We start from the raw sequence: 16,829 nt of genomic DNA, 5'->3' as shown, positions 1-16,829 counted from the left end.
TGAAATTTTGGAAGTCTGGCCTAAGAGATGTTCTTCACAGCAGAAGAATGGAGAAATGGTAATATTTGGATGCAGGAGGATGAATGAATAAATGAATGAATGGGTAATGTGAATGCTGAGTAACATATAATTCCCCTTTGTTTGTTGGTTAGCCAATGTAACTGTAGGTTGTTTGTGAATTCAATGTAGTTATACAGAATCTGTATGTCTAAATGTTGTTCTGTAAAAATTCTGATACTCTTTCTCTTATTGGAAAATTGCAATAAAAAGAAGCTATGCTTTAATGTTATTCATAATAGCATTGAGTCCCCTTTGGGGAGATAAAGCGGAGTATAAATAAATGTTGTTGTTGTTGTTGTTGTTGTTATTTGAAACACAACGAGATGAGTCCACAACAGACACTCTGCTGGCTGTTGTATTGGATCACACATCGGACACTTCCCAGGTGTCTAGGACTATGTGATGTATCGGCAAATGATGTGCGCAGATCCCAATAAGTTGGCCTTCTGCAGCTGGCAGATGGTAATTTTGTCAGCGCCGATTGTGTTTAAGTGCAGGCCAAGGTCTTTAGGCACTGCACCCAGTGTGCCGATCACCGCTGGGACCCCCTTGACTGGCTTGTGCCAGAGTCTTTGCAGTTAGATCTTTAAATGCTCATATCGTGTCAGCTTTTCCATTTATTATTATTGTTGTTGTTGTTGTTATTTGAAGCACAACAAGATGAGTCCACAACAGACACTCTGCTCGCTGTTGTATTGGATCACACATAAGACACTTCCCAAGTGTCTTGGACTGTGTGATGTATTGGCGAATAATGCGTGCAGATCTCCCAGTAAGGTGGCCTTCTGCAGCTGGCAGATGGTCATCTTGTCAGCACCGATTGTGTTTAAGTGCAGGCCAAAGTCTTAGGCACTGCACCCAGTGTGCCGATCCAATACAACAGCCGGCAGAGTGTCTGCTGTGGACCCATCTTGATGTGTTTCAAATAATAATAATGATAATGATAATGATAATGATGATGATGATGATGATGATGATAATAATAATAATAATAATAATAATAATAATAATAATAATATATAAGAGAGAGAGAGGACAGAAACAGGTTTATGTTGCCCATGGTATTTTGACACCGGATGTGAAAAGCACACCCAAATTGCCTCAGTGGGCCACTGAATTGTACTCCAGTCCCAGAACTTAAGAGCAGGATGATGGGTTGGACAGACAGACAACCTAATGACAATCAGTTTTCTGTCCCTTGACCAAAAGCTGATGAAAAAAAAGACAACTGCATTTTGCTCTTTACCCGAAGCAGAGACTTCTGGATTTCTGGCTCTTGCTCGTAGCTGGCTGCTTCAATGCACTGCCTGACTGCCTCGGGAAGCAAATTCTGGTCCTTGATCTCCCGCAAATATTCGTCAGCTTTCTGGCTCTCTTTCTGCAGGGAAAACAAAGCATAGGGATAAATGATGCCTTTCAGCTGAGGTCATGATGCAATAGGATCTCAGTATCCACTGGGGTTTGGTTTTTGGGACCCCTTGTGGATACCAAAATCCATGGATGCTCAGAGTCCCATTCTATAAAATGGCATTTTAAATTAATTTTTAATATATACATATTTTCAAGTTGTGGACCGTGGAATCCATGGTTGCAATATCGTGGATACAGGGGTTAACTGTTCATGTAGACTAAGACATGAGTTCTGTGACATCCAATGTCTGCACAGACTACGTGTGGTCTTCTGTGCATCTTGGAGAAGCCTTTCAAAACAAAGCGTATCATTGCAGCAACACAGCTGATGCAGAAAGGGACCTTACACCTTACACCCAAAGGCATGAAAACCCATTAATGGGAGTTAAGAATTGCATTCTATAAAATGGACTTTTCCGAGCCATTTCCTCCAATAGGCAACATTACCTCGTACTCTTTTTGAGCCTCCAACAGCAAAGCCCCTGGTGCCATGGAGGCAATCCTAAATATTTCCTGGCTGGCCTCTGAAATTGAAAACAGAGATCCTTAGTTGGTGGAGATTCTTGAAAGTCTGGCCTTTAAAGAAGTTTGGGGATATAAACTGTTGTTAATGTAGAAACAACCAGAAGTAAATAACTTGCTGGGTAGAAAATGGAAGAAAAAAAAGTGTAAACTATTGAGAAGCCAATAGAAGAGAAGCAGGAGATCCTATTTGAAAACTAATTGATATAGATATAGATAGTGTAACAACGCCACCAGTTGTAGGGATGTCACTGATTTGTAATGGATTTACAAAATCGATAACACAGCCAATAGCCTGTAATATTTTGTTTGTCTTCCTTCAATGTGTAGAACGGCTTGACTTGAAAGTATATGAAACAGAGGCTTGGATTTAAGGGAAACTGTAATAAGTTTATTGAAGTATGGAAGAAGCTTAATGGTTTCAATGTTTCTTAACTTCTAGAGGCATATTCCTTTAGTGGTTACATTTATAATCTTTCATAAAACAACTCTTAAGAGGGCTGTTCCTTCCACTAGACAGGTTTTAAACTTATTTCCTTCAAAATTTGTTTCTTTCCTTAACAGATCACTCCAGGTACTAGCCTACTCTTTCCCTCTGTTATCTCTGTTACAGTAAAGATTCTTACTGGGGTTCTCTCCCCCTTTTTGCTCAAACTCTAACTACTAATCTAAATAAGTCAACTTGACCTATCTAAACCACACAGGCTAAAAGCCTAAACCTTCCTGATTCTTAACACAGTAGAACCAGCTTTCCCGGCGGTTCTCTGACCACAGACTGAGTATTTTAAAATGCCTGCCCCTGCCAAGGGGCAGTTGGATCTTCCCCTTTTACCATGGCAACCCAGCTCAGAGTGAGCTGAGCCGGCTACCATCCCCCAGTTATGCTATTTTAAATACTTACCCCTTTAAACACCTACTTATAATTATACATGACTGTAAGTTAAAATTCACACTTCACCACAGATAGATATAGATAGGTAAAGGTTTTCCCCTAACATTAAGTTCAGTTGTGTCCGATTCTGGGGGTTGGTGCTCATCTCAATTTCTAAGCCGAAGAGCCGGCGTTGTCCGTAGACACCTCCAAGGTTATGTGGCCAGCATGACTGCATGGAGCGTCATTACCTTCCCGTCGGAGCGGTACCTATTGATCTACTCACATTTGCATTTTTTCGAACTGCTAGGTTGGCAGAAGCTAGGGCTGAAAGCGGAAGCTCACGCCACTCCCCAGATTCAAAACTGCGACCTTTGGGTCAACAAGTTCAGCAGCTCAGCGCTTTAACCCACTGTGCCACCAGGGGCTTTATATATATGTGTGTGTATTGTCGAAGGCTTTCATGGCTGGAATCACTGGGTTGTTGTAGGTTTTTTCAGGCTATATGGCCATGTTCTAGAGGCATTCTCTCCTGAAGTTTCGCCTGCATCTATGGCAAGCATCCTCAGAGGTCGTGAGGTCTGTTGGAACTAGGAAAAAAGGTTTATATATCTGTAGAATGACCAGGGTGGGACAAAGAACTCTTGTCTGCTGGAGCTAGGTGTGAATGTTTCAACTAACCACCTTGATTAGCATTTGATGGCCTGGCAGTGCCTGGGGCAATCTTTTGTTGAGAGGTGATTAGATGTCCTTGATTATTTCCTCTCTGTTGTTTTGCTATTGTATATATGCTTTATATTTCAAGTGGAGGTGTATGCTTGTGAGATATATTATGTAGTTTATATCAATGTAGAAACTGTTTGAATATATGTATAAATACTATTGTTTTCTTTCTCTCTCTCTCTCTCTCTCTCGTTAAAATTAAAAATAGAGCGGGGGGGGGGGGGATGAAAAGAAAAACAATTAAAGAGATTCACCTGGAATCTCATGGAGGAATTCATGGGTGGAACGGGAGAAAATCCGCACCCCGCCGAGCTCCGGCACAAGATACGAATCTTCATCCAGAGGGTACCTGCGGTTGCCATTAAGAAATCCCAAACTAACATACAGCGTCCCCATAGAGCCCATGGAACCAAAGGGATATAGGATGACCTCCACTGATATGTACCCCATTCCCCACAGTGGCCTCTATATGCCTCCAAGGATCCTAGCAAAAGATAGCCATGAGGTTATCCATCTTCTCTGCCACTTCTCTTGGTTAAAACAAAAGTTGGTTTAAATGTTATATTGTAAACATTAAAAAAATACCTAGACAGCAGTATAATTTGATCCCTGTATATGTGGGGCCAATTACAAACAATATTTTACATGGTTACAACTTCAGCCACATTCCTTTCTTGCATCACTGTCCAGCTCTTCCTTCGTACTTCCCTCCCCTTTCCCTTCCTTCCCTCCTTCCTCCCCTCTTTGCATTCATTCCTTCCTTCATTTCTTTTGTTCTTGCTTTCCTTCCTTTTTTCAATCCTTCCTTCTTTTTCCTTCTTCCATTTTTTCTTTCCTTCCCTCCCTCCCTTTTTCCTGCTTGTTTTTCTTTCTTTCCTTCCCTCCCTCCCTTTTGCCTTCTTTCTGTTCTTCTTTTTTCCTTCCTTTCTGTCTTCCCTCCCTCCTTCTTCTTTTCTTCCTTCTCTCCTTCTTTCTTCCCTCCTTCCATCTTTCTTTCCTTTTTCCTTCCCTCCTTTCTTCCTTCTCTCCTCCTTTCTTCCCTCCTTCCATATTTCTTTCCTTTTTCCTTCCCTCCCTCCCTCCTTCCCTCCTCCTTTTCTTCCTTCTCTCCTCCTTTCTTCCCTCCTTCCATCTTTCTTTCCTTTTTCCTTCCCTCCTTCCTTCCTTTCCTTTTTGCTTCCTTCCTTTATTCCTTCCTTCCCTCCTCCTTCTTTTCTTTCTTCTCTCCTTCTTTCCTCCCTCCTTCCATCTTTCTTTCCTTTTTCCTTCCCTCCCTTCCATTCTTCCATCTAAATATTAGGAAGAACTTCCCGACGATAAGAGCTGCTCGACAGTAGAATCTGCTTCTTTCTAGGAGTCTGGCAGGGTCTCCTTCCCTGGAGGTCTTTTAACTGAGACTGGATGGCCATCTGTCAGGAGGGCTTGGGTTGTGTGCCCCTGACTGGCAGAAAGGGGTTGGACTGGATGGCCCTTGGGTGCCCCTTCCCTGGCTCTATTCCCAGTAGGACACACACAAATAGCCACCCTATATGCCCATTCCTCTCTGCCCAAAGTGTTCCTTGCAAGGATACTGGATGCACTGGTCTCCGTGGCCAGCCACCAAGAGGCGCCGATCCCAGGCCAGGACCACGGCTCGCTGCTTGCTGTGTGATCGGGTGCACCTGACATGGAAAGAGTCAGCAAGTGTTAAAAGACATTATAAACGGTTTGGGACCCACCTACCTTCGTGACCGTAACTTCCATCATGAACCAGCTCAGGCCTTCCGTTCTTCTGGGGATGCCCTTCTTTCGCACCTGCCAGTCTCACAAGCTTGGCTTGTAAGCACAAGGGAGAGAGCTTTTTCCACTGTGCCCCCCCACCCCCAACTCTGGAACTCATTACCTGGAGAGATTAGGAAAGCCCCTACCCTAGAAACCTTTAAAAAGGACCTTAAAACCTGGCTCTTTCGCTGCGCCTTGGTTAGCAGGTACACAACCTCGTACTATGGCTTAGCCTCAACGTTCTGTCACTGGAGTATTATTATTATTATTATTAATATTATTATTATTACTATTATTATTATTTTGCCTCTGCAAGTGTTTACTTCTCCACCATACACTTTCCTTCTCCCATCTGTATGGTCAGTGGCCATCTTTTCTCATGATTTTATAGCACTGACCTCTGGCAATGAAAGTGTTGCCAAACTGCATTAAGACGACCATGTAGATGCACACTCAAACACAAAACTTTTTTTTCTGACAGTCAGTACTCTTTAAATTGAACAGTGCTAGGAAAGGATGCAGTAGCCAGTAATGCGGTTGCAACAAGGGAGTTTTCCCTTTGTAAATTATTATTACTATCATCATCATCATCATCATGTTTATTTATACCTTGCTTTTTCCCTCCTCAAGGAGACTCAAAGTGTCTTACATTTAAAGCATTTCAATACAGTTTAAGGAGCCCCCGGTGGCACAATGTGTTAAACCCTTGGGCCAGCAGGTCGAAGGTTCTAATCCAAGGAGAGCGCGGATGAGCTCCCTCTGTCAGCTCCAGCTGCCCATGCAGGGGCATGAAAGAAGTCTGCCACAAGGATGGTAAAACATCAAAAACATCCGGGCATCCCCTGGGCAATGTCCTTGCAGACGGCCAGTTCTCTCACACCAGAAGTGACTTGCAGTTTCTCAAATCACTCCTGACATGACAAATATAAATATAAATATATATACACACACAAGCCGTCCCCTGCCACGCGTTGCTGTGGTTCAGTCTGTGTATATGTGTTTTTGTGTGTATATATGCATATATGTGTGTGTTTATATTTATGTATATGTGTATATTTGTGGATTTGCACATTTGTTGCAATGTATTTTTTGATTTTTGGCTTTTAAAGTCTCTTCTGATGTGTTTTTAGTGTTTTAAAATTTGTAACAGAGATGTCAAAGTTACCCTCATTCCTGCCTAAATGGGGGTCTGAACCTACATTGACAAATATGCTTTGATTTTGGCTCATGAAGGGAATAGGTCCGTTTCCTGCAACTTTTCAGCCAATTTGCATCTTAAGGAGACATAAAGTCCAGAATCTTCCCCAACTGTCCCAATCAGGATGCTGCAAGATGCTGCAAGGAGGCCAGGAAACAAACAAATACTCACCAAGCCATCTGCTTTGGCGGATTTCGAAACTCACAGTTGAATTCACCCAATTTTTCCTGCAAAAATAAAGAGCAGGAAAAAAAAGATGGGAAGGGCAGAAGATACAAGCTCTGCTTCAAGAAAACAGTGCTATTATTATTATTATTATTATTATTATTATTATTTGAACAACAACAAGATGAGTCCACAGCAGACACTCTGCTGGCTGTTATATTGGATCATACGTCGGACACTTCCCAAGTGACTAGGATTGTGTGATGTATCGGTGAACAATGCGTGTAGATCCCAGTAAGGTGGCCTTCTGCAGCTAGCAGGTAGTAATCTTGTCAGCGGCAATTGTGTTTAAGTGCAGGCCAAGGTCTTTAGGCACTGCACCCAGTGGTGCCGATCACCACTGCAACCACCTTGACTGGTTTGTTGTTGTTGTTATCACTGCTACTATATTTATTTATACCTCTTATTCCCCTCTTAAGCAAGATTCCATATGGGTTTGAAGGGCTTTCTCACTATAGATTTATAATGCTACAATTCCACTTGACAGCAACCAATGAAATCCTGGGATTTATAGTTTCCTAGCAGACTTAAGAGCTCTCTGTAAACAGGCTCCAAAGCTCTTTAGTGGAAATTAAAACTTTCGACATATAAAAACAGCACAAAATGTATTTTAGAATAGAGAAGACTGTACTGGACATCATCTATGCTGATGATTGTTCCATCACCGCCCAAGCAGGGAGCTTTGAGATGGTTGAACAGAAGCTTTCGAAGCACTAGGTGCTCTTACTGCCTATTACAGGGAAAACCAGCTGATTCCAAATCCATCTAAAACACAGACATGTGCTTTTCACCTTAAGAACAGACAAGCATCCTGAGCTCTGAGGATCACCTGAGAAGGAATCCCACAAGAGCATTGCAGCGCACCCAAATACCTGGGAGTCACTCTGGACTGTGCCCTGACCTACAAGAAGCACTGCCTGAACATCAAGCAAAAAGTGGGTGCTAGAAACAATATCATGAGAAATCTGACTGGCACAACCTGGGGATCACAACCAGGCACAGTGAAGACATCTGCCCTTGCGCTATGCTACTCTGCTGCTGAGTATGAATGCCCAGTGTGGAACACATCTCACCACGCTAAAACTGTGGATGTGGCTCTTCATGAGACATGCCGCATTATCACGGGGTGTCTGCGCCCTACACCACTGGAGAAATTACAGTTTAGCCGGTATCGCACCACCTGATATCCGCCGGGAAGTAGCAGCCAATAGTGAAAGGACCAAGGCAGTGACATCTCCACCTCATCCCGTGTTTGGGTATCAGCCAGAACGTCAACGACTTAAATCAAGAAATAGTTTTCTAAGATCACCAGAGACAGTCGCTGGAACACCTCAGCAAGCGAGAGTCCAAAAGTGGCAGGCTCAAACCCAGAACCTCAATCAGTGGCTGATACCAAATGAGAGACTCCCTCCTGGGCACACAGAAAACTGGGTGACTTGGAAGGCGCTGAACAGACTGTGCTCTGGCACCACGAGATGCAGAGCCAACCTCAAGAAATGGGGCTACAAAGTGGAATCCACAACATGCGAGTGTGGAGAAGAGCAAACCACTGACCACCTGCTGCAATGCAACCTGAGCCCTGCCACATGTATAACGGAGGACCAAAGGCGGCCCTGGGTAATTTTCAACGGTAAGCAAACAGTATCCCCCCCCCCAACCAATCACTTATATATATTTTCTGTTCATCGTGGGAGTTCTGTGTGCCATATTTGGTTCAATTCCATCATTGGTGGAGTTCAGAATGCTCTTTGATTGTAGGTGAACTATACATCCCAGTAACTACAACTCGCATATGTCAAGGTCTATTTTCCCCCAAGAGCACCTCAAGAGCGCCCCTGGGCAAAATCAACTATACTGCAAATGCTTACTTTGCGTAATGGGTTGAGCCGCCCCTGCGGAGGACCTCCTTGCAGCAACACCAGAGACACTCCAAGTGGCCAGATACTGGTCAAAGGACATTTAATCAACTACTAAGTCTGGAAACTTTGTGTTTTGTTTGTTTGTTTGTAAAAAAAAATGCAATACAACTGTTTGGTTTGCTCCTGACACGATAAATAAATTATGCAGTGAAATTAAATGCCGTCTCCAATCACATTATGTATATACAATTACAGAGCAAAACACCCAACCACCTTTGCACATTCTAATTGCTATTCAAAAGGATGTATCTGCAGCAGTGAAAGTGGAATTATACCTCTGTAACAGAATAGCTGTAAGGGTTTCTGAAAAGGCTGTAAAGCGCAGTGGCTTGAATGCTGGACTAAGAGCCAAGGAAACCCCACTGGGCAAGTCACACTCTCTCAGCTTCAGAGGGAGACAAAGGCACCCCCACCCCTCGTTTCATCAGAGAACTGGCAAACCTCCATTCCAGGTGAAATGCAAACCTCACCTTTAAGTGGGACCTCCCCATCCAGAGGTATCCGGTGTCGGTGAAGAGCGCCAAGAAGCGGTAGTTGAAGGAGACGGCCATGCGCAGGTAGGAGCCCGCATTGGGACTCAGCCCCGGCAGGGTCTGCAAACATAAGTGAGAGAGGAAGAAGCCAAATCAGCCCAAACCCTGTCACTCCATATTGCTTAAAGTCTTGGATGGACAAGTGCAGAATCAGAGAAAGAGAACTGGAAGGGAACCAAAGGGAGTCTGTGTTCGGTTTATAAACAAGGAAAGCTAGCTCTAAGTAACTGAGAAGCCTGGAGGTACCTGATTAAACAGCATGCGCACACAGGCAAAACAGCAGAGGTTTCATTCCAAAATCAGGAAGGCTTTTATCTTGCAGTTCAGGAACGTAAGACTCAAACAGCTCTGTAAAAAAGTCACTTCCTCTCTTTCTCCTACTTTCAGCAATTTCTCCAACATAGATCTCTCAATCAACACCACCAAGAAGACATTTTACGAAGAAAGCATATGTATATTTTACAGAACTACATTTTAATATGTCTGTTTATAGAATTTTGACAACGTTTGTGTGTTTGATTGTGCTGTGACCCACTTCAAGCCATGAGGAGAGGCGGATAAGAATAATATATTCATTATTATTATTATAGAATCATAGAATCATAGAATCAAAGAGTTGGAAGAGACCTCATGGGCCATCCAGTCCAACCCCCTTCTGCCAAGAAGCAGGAATATTGCATTCAAATCACCCCTGACAGATGGCCATCCAGCCTTTGCTTAAAAGCTTCCAAAGAATGAGCCTCCACCACACTCCGGGGCAGAGAGTTCCACTGCTGAACGGCTGTCACAGTCAGGAAGTTCTTCCTCATGTTCAGATGGAATCTCCTCTCTTGTAGTTTGAAGCCATTGTTCTGCGTCCTAGTCTCCAAGGAAGCAGAAAACAAGCTTGCTCCCTCCTCCCTGTGGCTTCCTCTCATTATTATTTGAAACACAACAAGATGGGTCCACAGCAGACAAGGTCACTCTGATGGCTGTTGTATGGGATCACACGTTGGACACTTCCCAAGCATCTAGGACTGTGTAATGTATCAGCGAATAATGCGTGCAGATCCCAGTAGGGTGGCCTTCTGCAGCTGGCAGGTGGTAATTTTGTCAGCGCCGATTGCGTTTAAGTGCAGGCCAAGGTCTTTAGGGACTCCGGCCCTGTTTACCTCTCCGAACGTATTCTCCCCTACGAACCATCAAGATTATTAAGATCATCTGGAGAGGCCCTGCTCTCGGTCCCACCGGCCTTGCAAACGCGTCTGGTGGGGACGAGGGACAGGGCCTTCTCGGTGGTGGCCCTGCGACTCTGGAACTCTCTCCCACCGGAGGTCAGAACCGCCCCGTCTATCCTGACATTTAGGAAACGGGCGAAGACGTGGCTGTGGAGTCAGGCTTTCAATGAATGAGACAACACCCTAGGATTCTGGATGGAAGATGATGTAGATCTGATTTTAATATGACGACTGACCACCGTAGTTTTATATATAGTGTTATTTTAAATCTGTTATTGTAATTGTGATATATGATATTTTAATGAGTGTATGTGTTTTTATGGTTGGAAACCGGGCTGAGTCCCTCAATGAGGTTGAGAAGTTTGGTATAGAAAACTTTAAAATAAATAAATAAAAAAAATAAATTTAGGCACTGCACCCAATGTGCCGATCACCACTGGGACCACCTTTACTGGCTAATGCAGAATTATTATTATTATTATTATTATTATTTGAAAAACAACAAGATGAGTCTACAGCAAACAAGATCACTCTGCTGGCTGTTGTATTGCATCACACGTTGGACCCTTCCCTAGTGTCTAGGACTGTGTGATGTATCGGCGAATAACGCATGCAGATCCCAGTAAGGTGGCCTTCTGCAGCTGACAGATGGTAATTTTGTCAGCGCTGATTGCATTTAAGTGCAGGCCAAGGTCTTAGGCACTGCACCCAGTGTGCTGATCACCACTGGGACCACCTTGACTGGCTTGTGCCAGAGTCTTTGCGGTTCAATCTTTAAATCCTCATATCATGTCATCTTTTCCTGTTGTTTCTCTGCAATCCTGCTGTCACCCAGGACTGCAACATCGACAATCCATACTTTGTTTTTTAACACGATTGTGAGGTCAGGAGTGTTGTGCTCCAAAACCCTGTCTGTCTGAATCCAGAAGTCCCAGAGGCGTTTGGCATGTTTATTCTCTGTAACCTTTTCCGGCTTGTGATCCCACCAGTTCTTTGTTGGAGGCAGATGGTGTTTGTGGCACAAGTTCCAATGAATCATCTTAGCAACAGTGTTATGCCTCTGCTTGTAGTCTGTCTGCACGATCTTCTTGCAGCAGCTCAGGATGTGATCTATTGTTTTATCTGCTTCTTTTCAGAGTCTACACTTGGGATCTGTTGTTGACTTTTCAATTTTGGCTTTGATAGCATTGGTTCGAATGGCTTGTTCTTGGGCTGCCAGAATCAGGCCCTCCTTTGTCTCCTTTTTCAGAGTTCCATTTGTGAGCCACAGCCATGTTTTTTCTTTGTCAATTTGGCTCTCTATTTTTCCCAGGAACTGTCCATGGAGAGTCTTCTTTCGCCAGTTTTCTCTTCTGCTCTGGATTGTGTTTTTACGGTATTCACTCTTCGTCTTTTGTACATGAAGCAGATTATTATTATTATTATTGGCTGTCCTGCTTTTATATGAGACATAGCCAATCAAATATTGCAGCGCATCATCCCCGCTGCTTCAGCATGACCTCATAGTTTAATCAGACACTGAAACTTGCCTTATCACTGTGACCTTGCAATTAGCCACCTGGATATATGCTTTTATCCTTGACTTCTTGCCAATTCCTGACAATCCAGGCCAACCCTTTCTGCCAGGCAAGAAGGCACTGTCAAGAATGAATGTGGGAATGCATGAAAAAGACCAGAAGGCAACAGGCTTAAAGAACAAAAATGGAGTTTGTGCAAAGCATGATAGGGGTCGGACCTGGCAGACGAAGCGAGGAAGCAGTAAGGCGTAGCTGAATAACAATGGACAATAAGGTGTGCACTAAGGCGTATCTGAGTAACAATGGGCAATAAAGTGTGCAGGTGGTACCCCATAAGTCATACAGCCTGAAATGTGAATGTTTTGAAACCATGAGAACGGAACAACATGTTCATCCAAGAATAACTTCAGGCAACAAATGCAGGGGACTTCCAGCACGCTTCCAGAACTGCAGCAACAGAGCGGCCGACCCTTTCGAAAAAGACTAATCATCTTCATTCAGGGAGGCCTGTGTGTGTGAGTATGATGGAGTGTTTGATTTGGTGTGATTTTAATGTGATTCTGATCAATAAATGTTACATGAAAAGTTGTAAAAACAAATTTGGTCTCTGATGTGTCTCATTGATCACCACTCCTTGAACACTCTGCATCGAAACAATAGGAGCCATTTGGATTCGTAACACTATCCAATCCCTCCTGACAGATGGCCATCCAGCCTCTATTTCAAAACCTCCAGAGAAGGTCCCACCACAGTCAAATAGTTCATGAAGTCTCCCTAATGTGTATATGGAATCTCTTTCATCATCATTACAGCAGCAGGGGGAAAAGTGGCTCCATCTCCGATATTTATTTTCAAACATGTAAACATGGCTTATCCTATCATAGGAAGGTTAAGGGGCTGCATTATCTGCCTAGGAGAATCTAGGAGGCTGCACCTCCACCGCAAGAAATAAATATCCCTTGGGAATTATGAGGGATATTTACACTATATACGTTTTGAACCACAAGATGGACTAAAACAGAATGCATCCAGAGATGAGCGACCAAAATGATCTGAGATTTAGACACCATGAATCTCTACAGGGAATAACTTAGGGAACTGGAGATGTTTAGCCCGGAGAACAGTAAGGGCAGGGGGGGAAATGACAGTCATATGAATAAAGGGAAGGATACTAGAGACAAAGTTGAAGTCCTTTGGCCACATCATGAGGAGACAGGAAAGCCTAGAGAAGACAATGATGCTGGGGAAAGTGGAAGGCAAAAGGAAGAGGGGCCGACCAAGGGCAAGATGGATGGATGGCATCCTTGAAGTGACTGGACTGACCTTGAAGGAGCTGGGGGTGGTGACGGCCGACAGGGAGCTCTGGCGTGGGCTGGTCCATGAGGTCACGAAGAGTCGGAGATGACTGAACGAATGAACAACAACAACATGAATAAATATTTATATATTGGAAAGGATGTCATATTGGGGATGGGGGGTCAAACTTGTTATCAGCTGCTTCAGAGACAAAGTCACAATGGAGCAATGGATTCAAGCTGCAGGAAATGAGATCCCACCTAAAAATCCCTCCCAGGGCCAAACATCCATGCACTCACGCACCACGAGAGAGCAGGTTGTATTGTCCAAAAGGTACAGGTCCTGTCCCACAGCAAGGAGGACGATGGTCACTCTGTCCTGGCACAAGACCGTCCAGCAAGAGGGGGGCTTCTGAAGGCCTGGGCATCAGAAGAGAGAACAAGAGTTAACCTGGCGCTCAGGTGATCAGCCTCAACTCTGACAGGTGAGCCAACTTTGAGAGGTCTGTTTACAAAACAGAGATTGATTTCATTTACATTACAACCCCTTTATCCACAGACTCAGTATCCACTATTCTACTTATCCATGCTCCCCAAAACATTTCACCCGGATTGTTGTTGTTGGTATTATTATTATTATTATTATTATTATTATTATTATTATTTTACTGACACAAAAACAAAGTATGTCACAGCAAACGAGATCTATATGCTGCATTTCCAGCATATTATTATAAAATCCAGCATCACATTATTATTATTATTATTATTATTATTATTATTATTATTATTTGTTGTTGGGCTCAAAGCCAACCCTAAAATCTCTGGCATAGACACTGAGAACTGGGAAGCCCAGCTGGAGGTTAGCTGTGACCAGCAGTGCTGCAGAATTTGAAGAGGCACGAATGGAGGGCAAAAGAGAGAAACGTGCCAAGAGGAAGGCGCATCAAGCCAACCCCGACCGGGACCACCTTCCACATGGAAATCGATGCCCTCACTGCAGGAGAACATGCAGGTCAAGAATAGGGCTCCATAGTCACCTACGGACCAACCCTGGAGGATTATCCTACTTGGACAACGAGGGATCGCCTAAGTAAGTAAGTATATCTTGTTGTTTTTGTTTTTGTTTTTGTCCTCTGCAGTTTCCCCAGTGCAACTCTAAAGTATGTGTCTAATCTAGCCCAAACATAAGACTGTGTAACATGATGTTTATTCCTGGATTACAAATGCCATTTCCAAATCAGTTCTATCATAAAAACATAGAAAAAGTTTATTAAACTGCAAAAACTTCTTTTTTTTTTTGCAGGAGGGACATCCTGCTATAGCACATATTGCAATAACTTTCCAATCTCATTAAGTCTCAACCAATTCAACATACTTTGTGGCAGCCACAAAAATAAAGTTTCTGGAGGAGAACAACTATTTTCAAAGCAAGGACCGTACAATTAAACAGGAAATTACACTTTCAAACCAGGAACAACAACAAAATTGTTACATAGTGTAATCAAATTTAATTTGAGTGTTTAATTTCATTGTGCAATAGTACAATGATAATAAAGCTATTCTATTCTCTTCTATTATACAGGGTTAGTCAAAATGAATAGGCCAATAAGAATGTAAAATGTAGCCGAATTGGCCTATTCATTTTGACTAACCCTGTATTCTAAATGGGCAAAACCTATGCCAGCTCCACTGGCTGCCGGTCCACCTCCGAGCCCAATTCAAAGTGCTGGTTTTGACCTATAAAGCTCTATACGGTTCTGGCCCAGCTTACTTGTCCGAACGCATCCACCCCTACGTCCCACCTCCTATCCACCCCTACGTCCCACCTCATCCGGGGAGGCCCTGCTCTCACTCCCGTCAACAGCACAGATGCATCTGGCAGGGACGAGAGACAGGGCCTTCTCGGCTGTGGCTCCCCGCCTATGGAACACACTCCCAAATGAGATAAGAGCTGCTCCCTCCCTCCTGACTTTTAGAAAAAAAATTAAAATCATGGTTTTGGGACCAGGCCTTCGGGCAGTAGAAGTAAATGTATGCAGCATTTCAGAAAGACAATGACTGGAATGGCAATTCGACGGATGAGACTGTTTTATTGTTTGAATGATTGTTTTATTGCTTATGGATGTACTGTTTTTAACTTGATTTATGTCTAATTGTAGTGTATAATTGCAACTGTTTGTACTGGCATTGAATTTTGACATTACTTATGTGTAAACCGCTTTGAGTCCCCCTCGGGGTGAGAAAAGCGGTATACAAATATTGTAAATAATAAAAAATAATAAATAAGTTTATGGAGTGGAAGCAGGGCAGTTAAAGTGTAATTACAGCACTATATTTGTGAATAAGCACCCATCAGATTACAGATTTTTGCGCAAACACGTGCCTCCAAAACCAATTAACTGGCATAATATGGAACACACAGATCCATGTTTTAAATGAGGCAAAGCAAGAAGAGAAGACAGATCTACCTGGCACTTCAGGCAGCCGGCGGAGTTTCAAATCGGCCACATTGGTGGTCATGGTGAACCTGTGCGCCCCGGTGAGAATGGCCACGCCGGTGCCGTATTCGGTGTGAAACACTTTGGCCTCCAGCACTCGGTTCTGCAGCACTTCCTGCGGAATAACAAGAGCAAAAAAAAAAAAAAACCCATCATGGAAGCAGCATTGATAGTTGCTTTATTTAATGGATAGTCCACCTTCCCTCCTGTGCAAGACTTCAGGTGACTTGCAATATATAGTAAAAGAAAATACAGCTTTAAAAAACCACTCAGAATAGCTTAAGGATGGCAAACCTTGGTGGAAAAGACCATCCCACTCTTTTGAGTTGAGTAAAAAGTTATTAATACACTGCCTGGCACACATTTTGGCGCCTCAAATGTTAGCTCTGTTTCTGGGTAGATTTGACCGTATGGTTCTGAAAACAGCACCGGTTTCCCCCTTATTATTTTTAATATCACAAATATTTAATTATATTTTAATGTATTGTCGAAGGCTTTCATGGCCGGAATCACTGGGTTGTTGTAGGTTTTTTCGGGCTATATGGCCATGTTCTAAAGGCATTCCCTCCTGACATTTCACCTGCATCTATGGCAAGCATCCTCAGAGGTAGTGAGGTGAGCTCACTACTTCTGAGGATGCTTGCCATAGATGCAGGCAAAACGTCAGGAGGGAATGCCTCTAGACCATGGCCATATAGCCCGAAAAAACCTACAACAACCCAGTGATTCCGGCCATGAAAGCCTTCGACAATAAAATTAACAAAATCTGGCTACCAGTATTTTAAAAACTCTAAAATTACAACAGCACAACAATGGAGAGGAAACAAACAAGGACATCTAATCACCTCTCAACAAAAGTTTGCTCCAGGCACTGTCAGGCCATTATATGCTAATCAAGGTGGTCAGTTGAAACATTCACACCTAGCTCCAGAAGATGCTTTGAGTCTTTTTTTAGAGAGACAAAGCAGAGTATAAATAATAACAACAATATGAGCTCTAGACTTTGAGATACAGAACGCATGCCATATACCAGTCGCCATCTGCTCACCCATGGAAAACTATAATAATAGTTTCTAA

The 16,829-nt window shown here is 43.3% G+C and overlaps 1 protein-coding gene across 1 annotated transcript in view; it reads right to left on the bottom strand.

Annotated features, from left to right (window-relative positions):
* VPS16 (VPS16 core subunit of CORVET and HOPS complexes) overlaps positions 1–16,829 on the bottom strand; it is a 55,558-nt gene that overhangs the window by 25,109 nt on the left and 13,620 nt on the right. Inside the window, exons 5-12 of the mRNA XM_067468512.1 lie at positions 15,723–15,867; positions 13,556–13,671; positions 9,160–9,282; positions 6,717–6,772; positions 5,158–5,247; positions 3,841–3,935; positions 1,918–1,994; positions 1,307–1,438 (exon numbers count right to left, since the gene is read on the bottom strand). Coding sequence (XP_067324613.1) covers positions 1,307–1,438; positions 1,918–1,994; positions 3,841–3,935; positions 5,158–5,247; positions 6,717–6,772; positions 9,160–9,282; positions 13,556–13,671; positions 15,723–15,867 — 834 coding nt within the window. The remainder of the gene's footprint in view (positions 1–1,306; positions 1,439–1,917; positions 1,995–3,840; positions 3,936–5,157; positions 5,248–6,716; positions 6,773–9,159; positions 9,283–13,555; positions 13,672–15,722; positions 15,868–16,829) is intronic.

This window comes from Anolis sagrei, chromosome 5, assembly GCF_037176765.1.
Source record: "Anolis sagrei isolate rAnoSag1 chromosome 5, rAnoSag1.mat, whole genome shotgun sequence".
In the NCBI taxonomy this organism is placed as follows: domain Eukaryota; kingdom Metazoa; phylum Chordata; class Lepidosauria; order Squamata; family Dactyloidae; genus Anolis; species Anolis sagrei.
The sequence above is the reverse complement of the archived record's forward strand: the minus strand, read 5'-3'. Positions and strand labels throughout refer to the sequence as shown.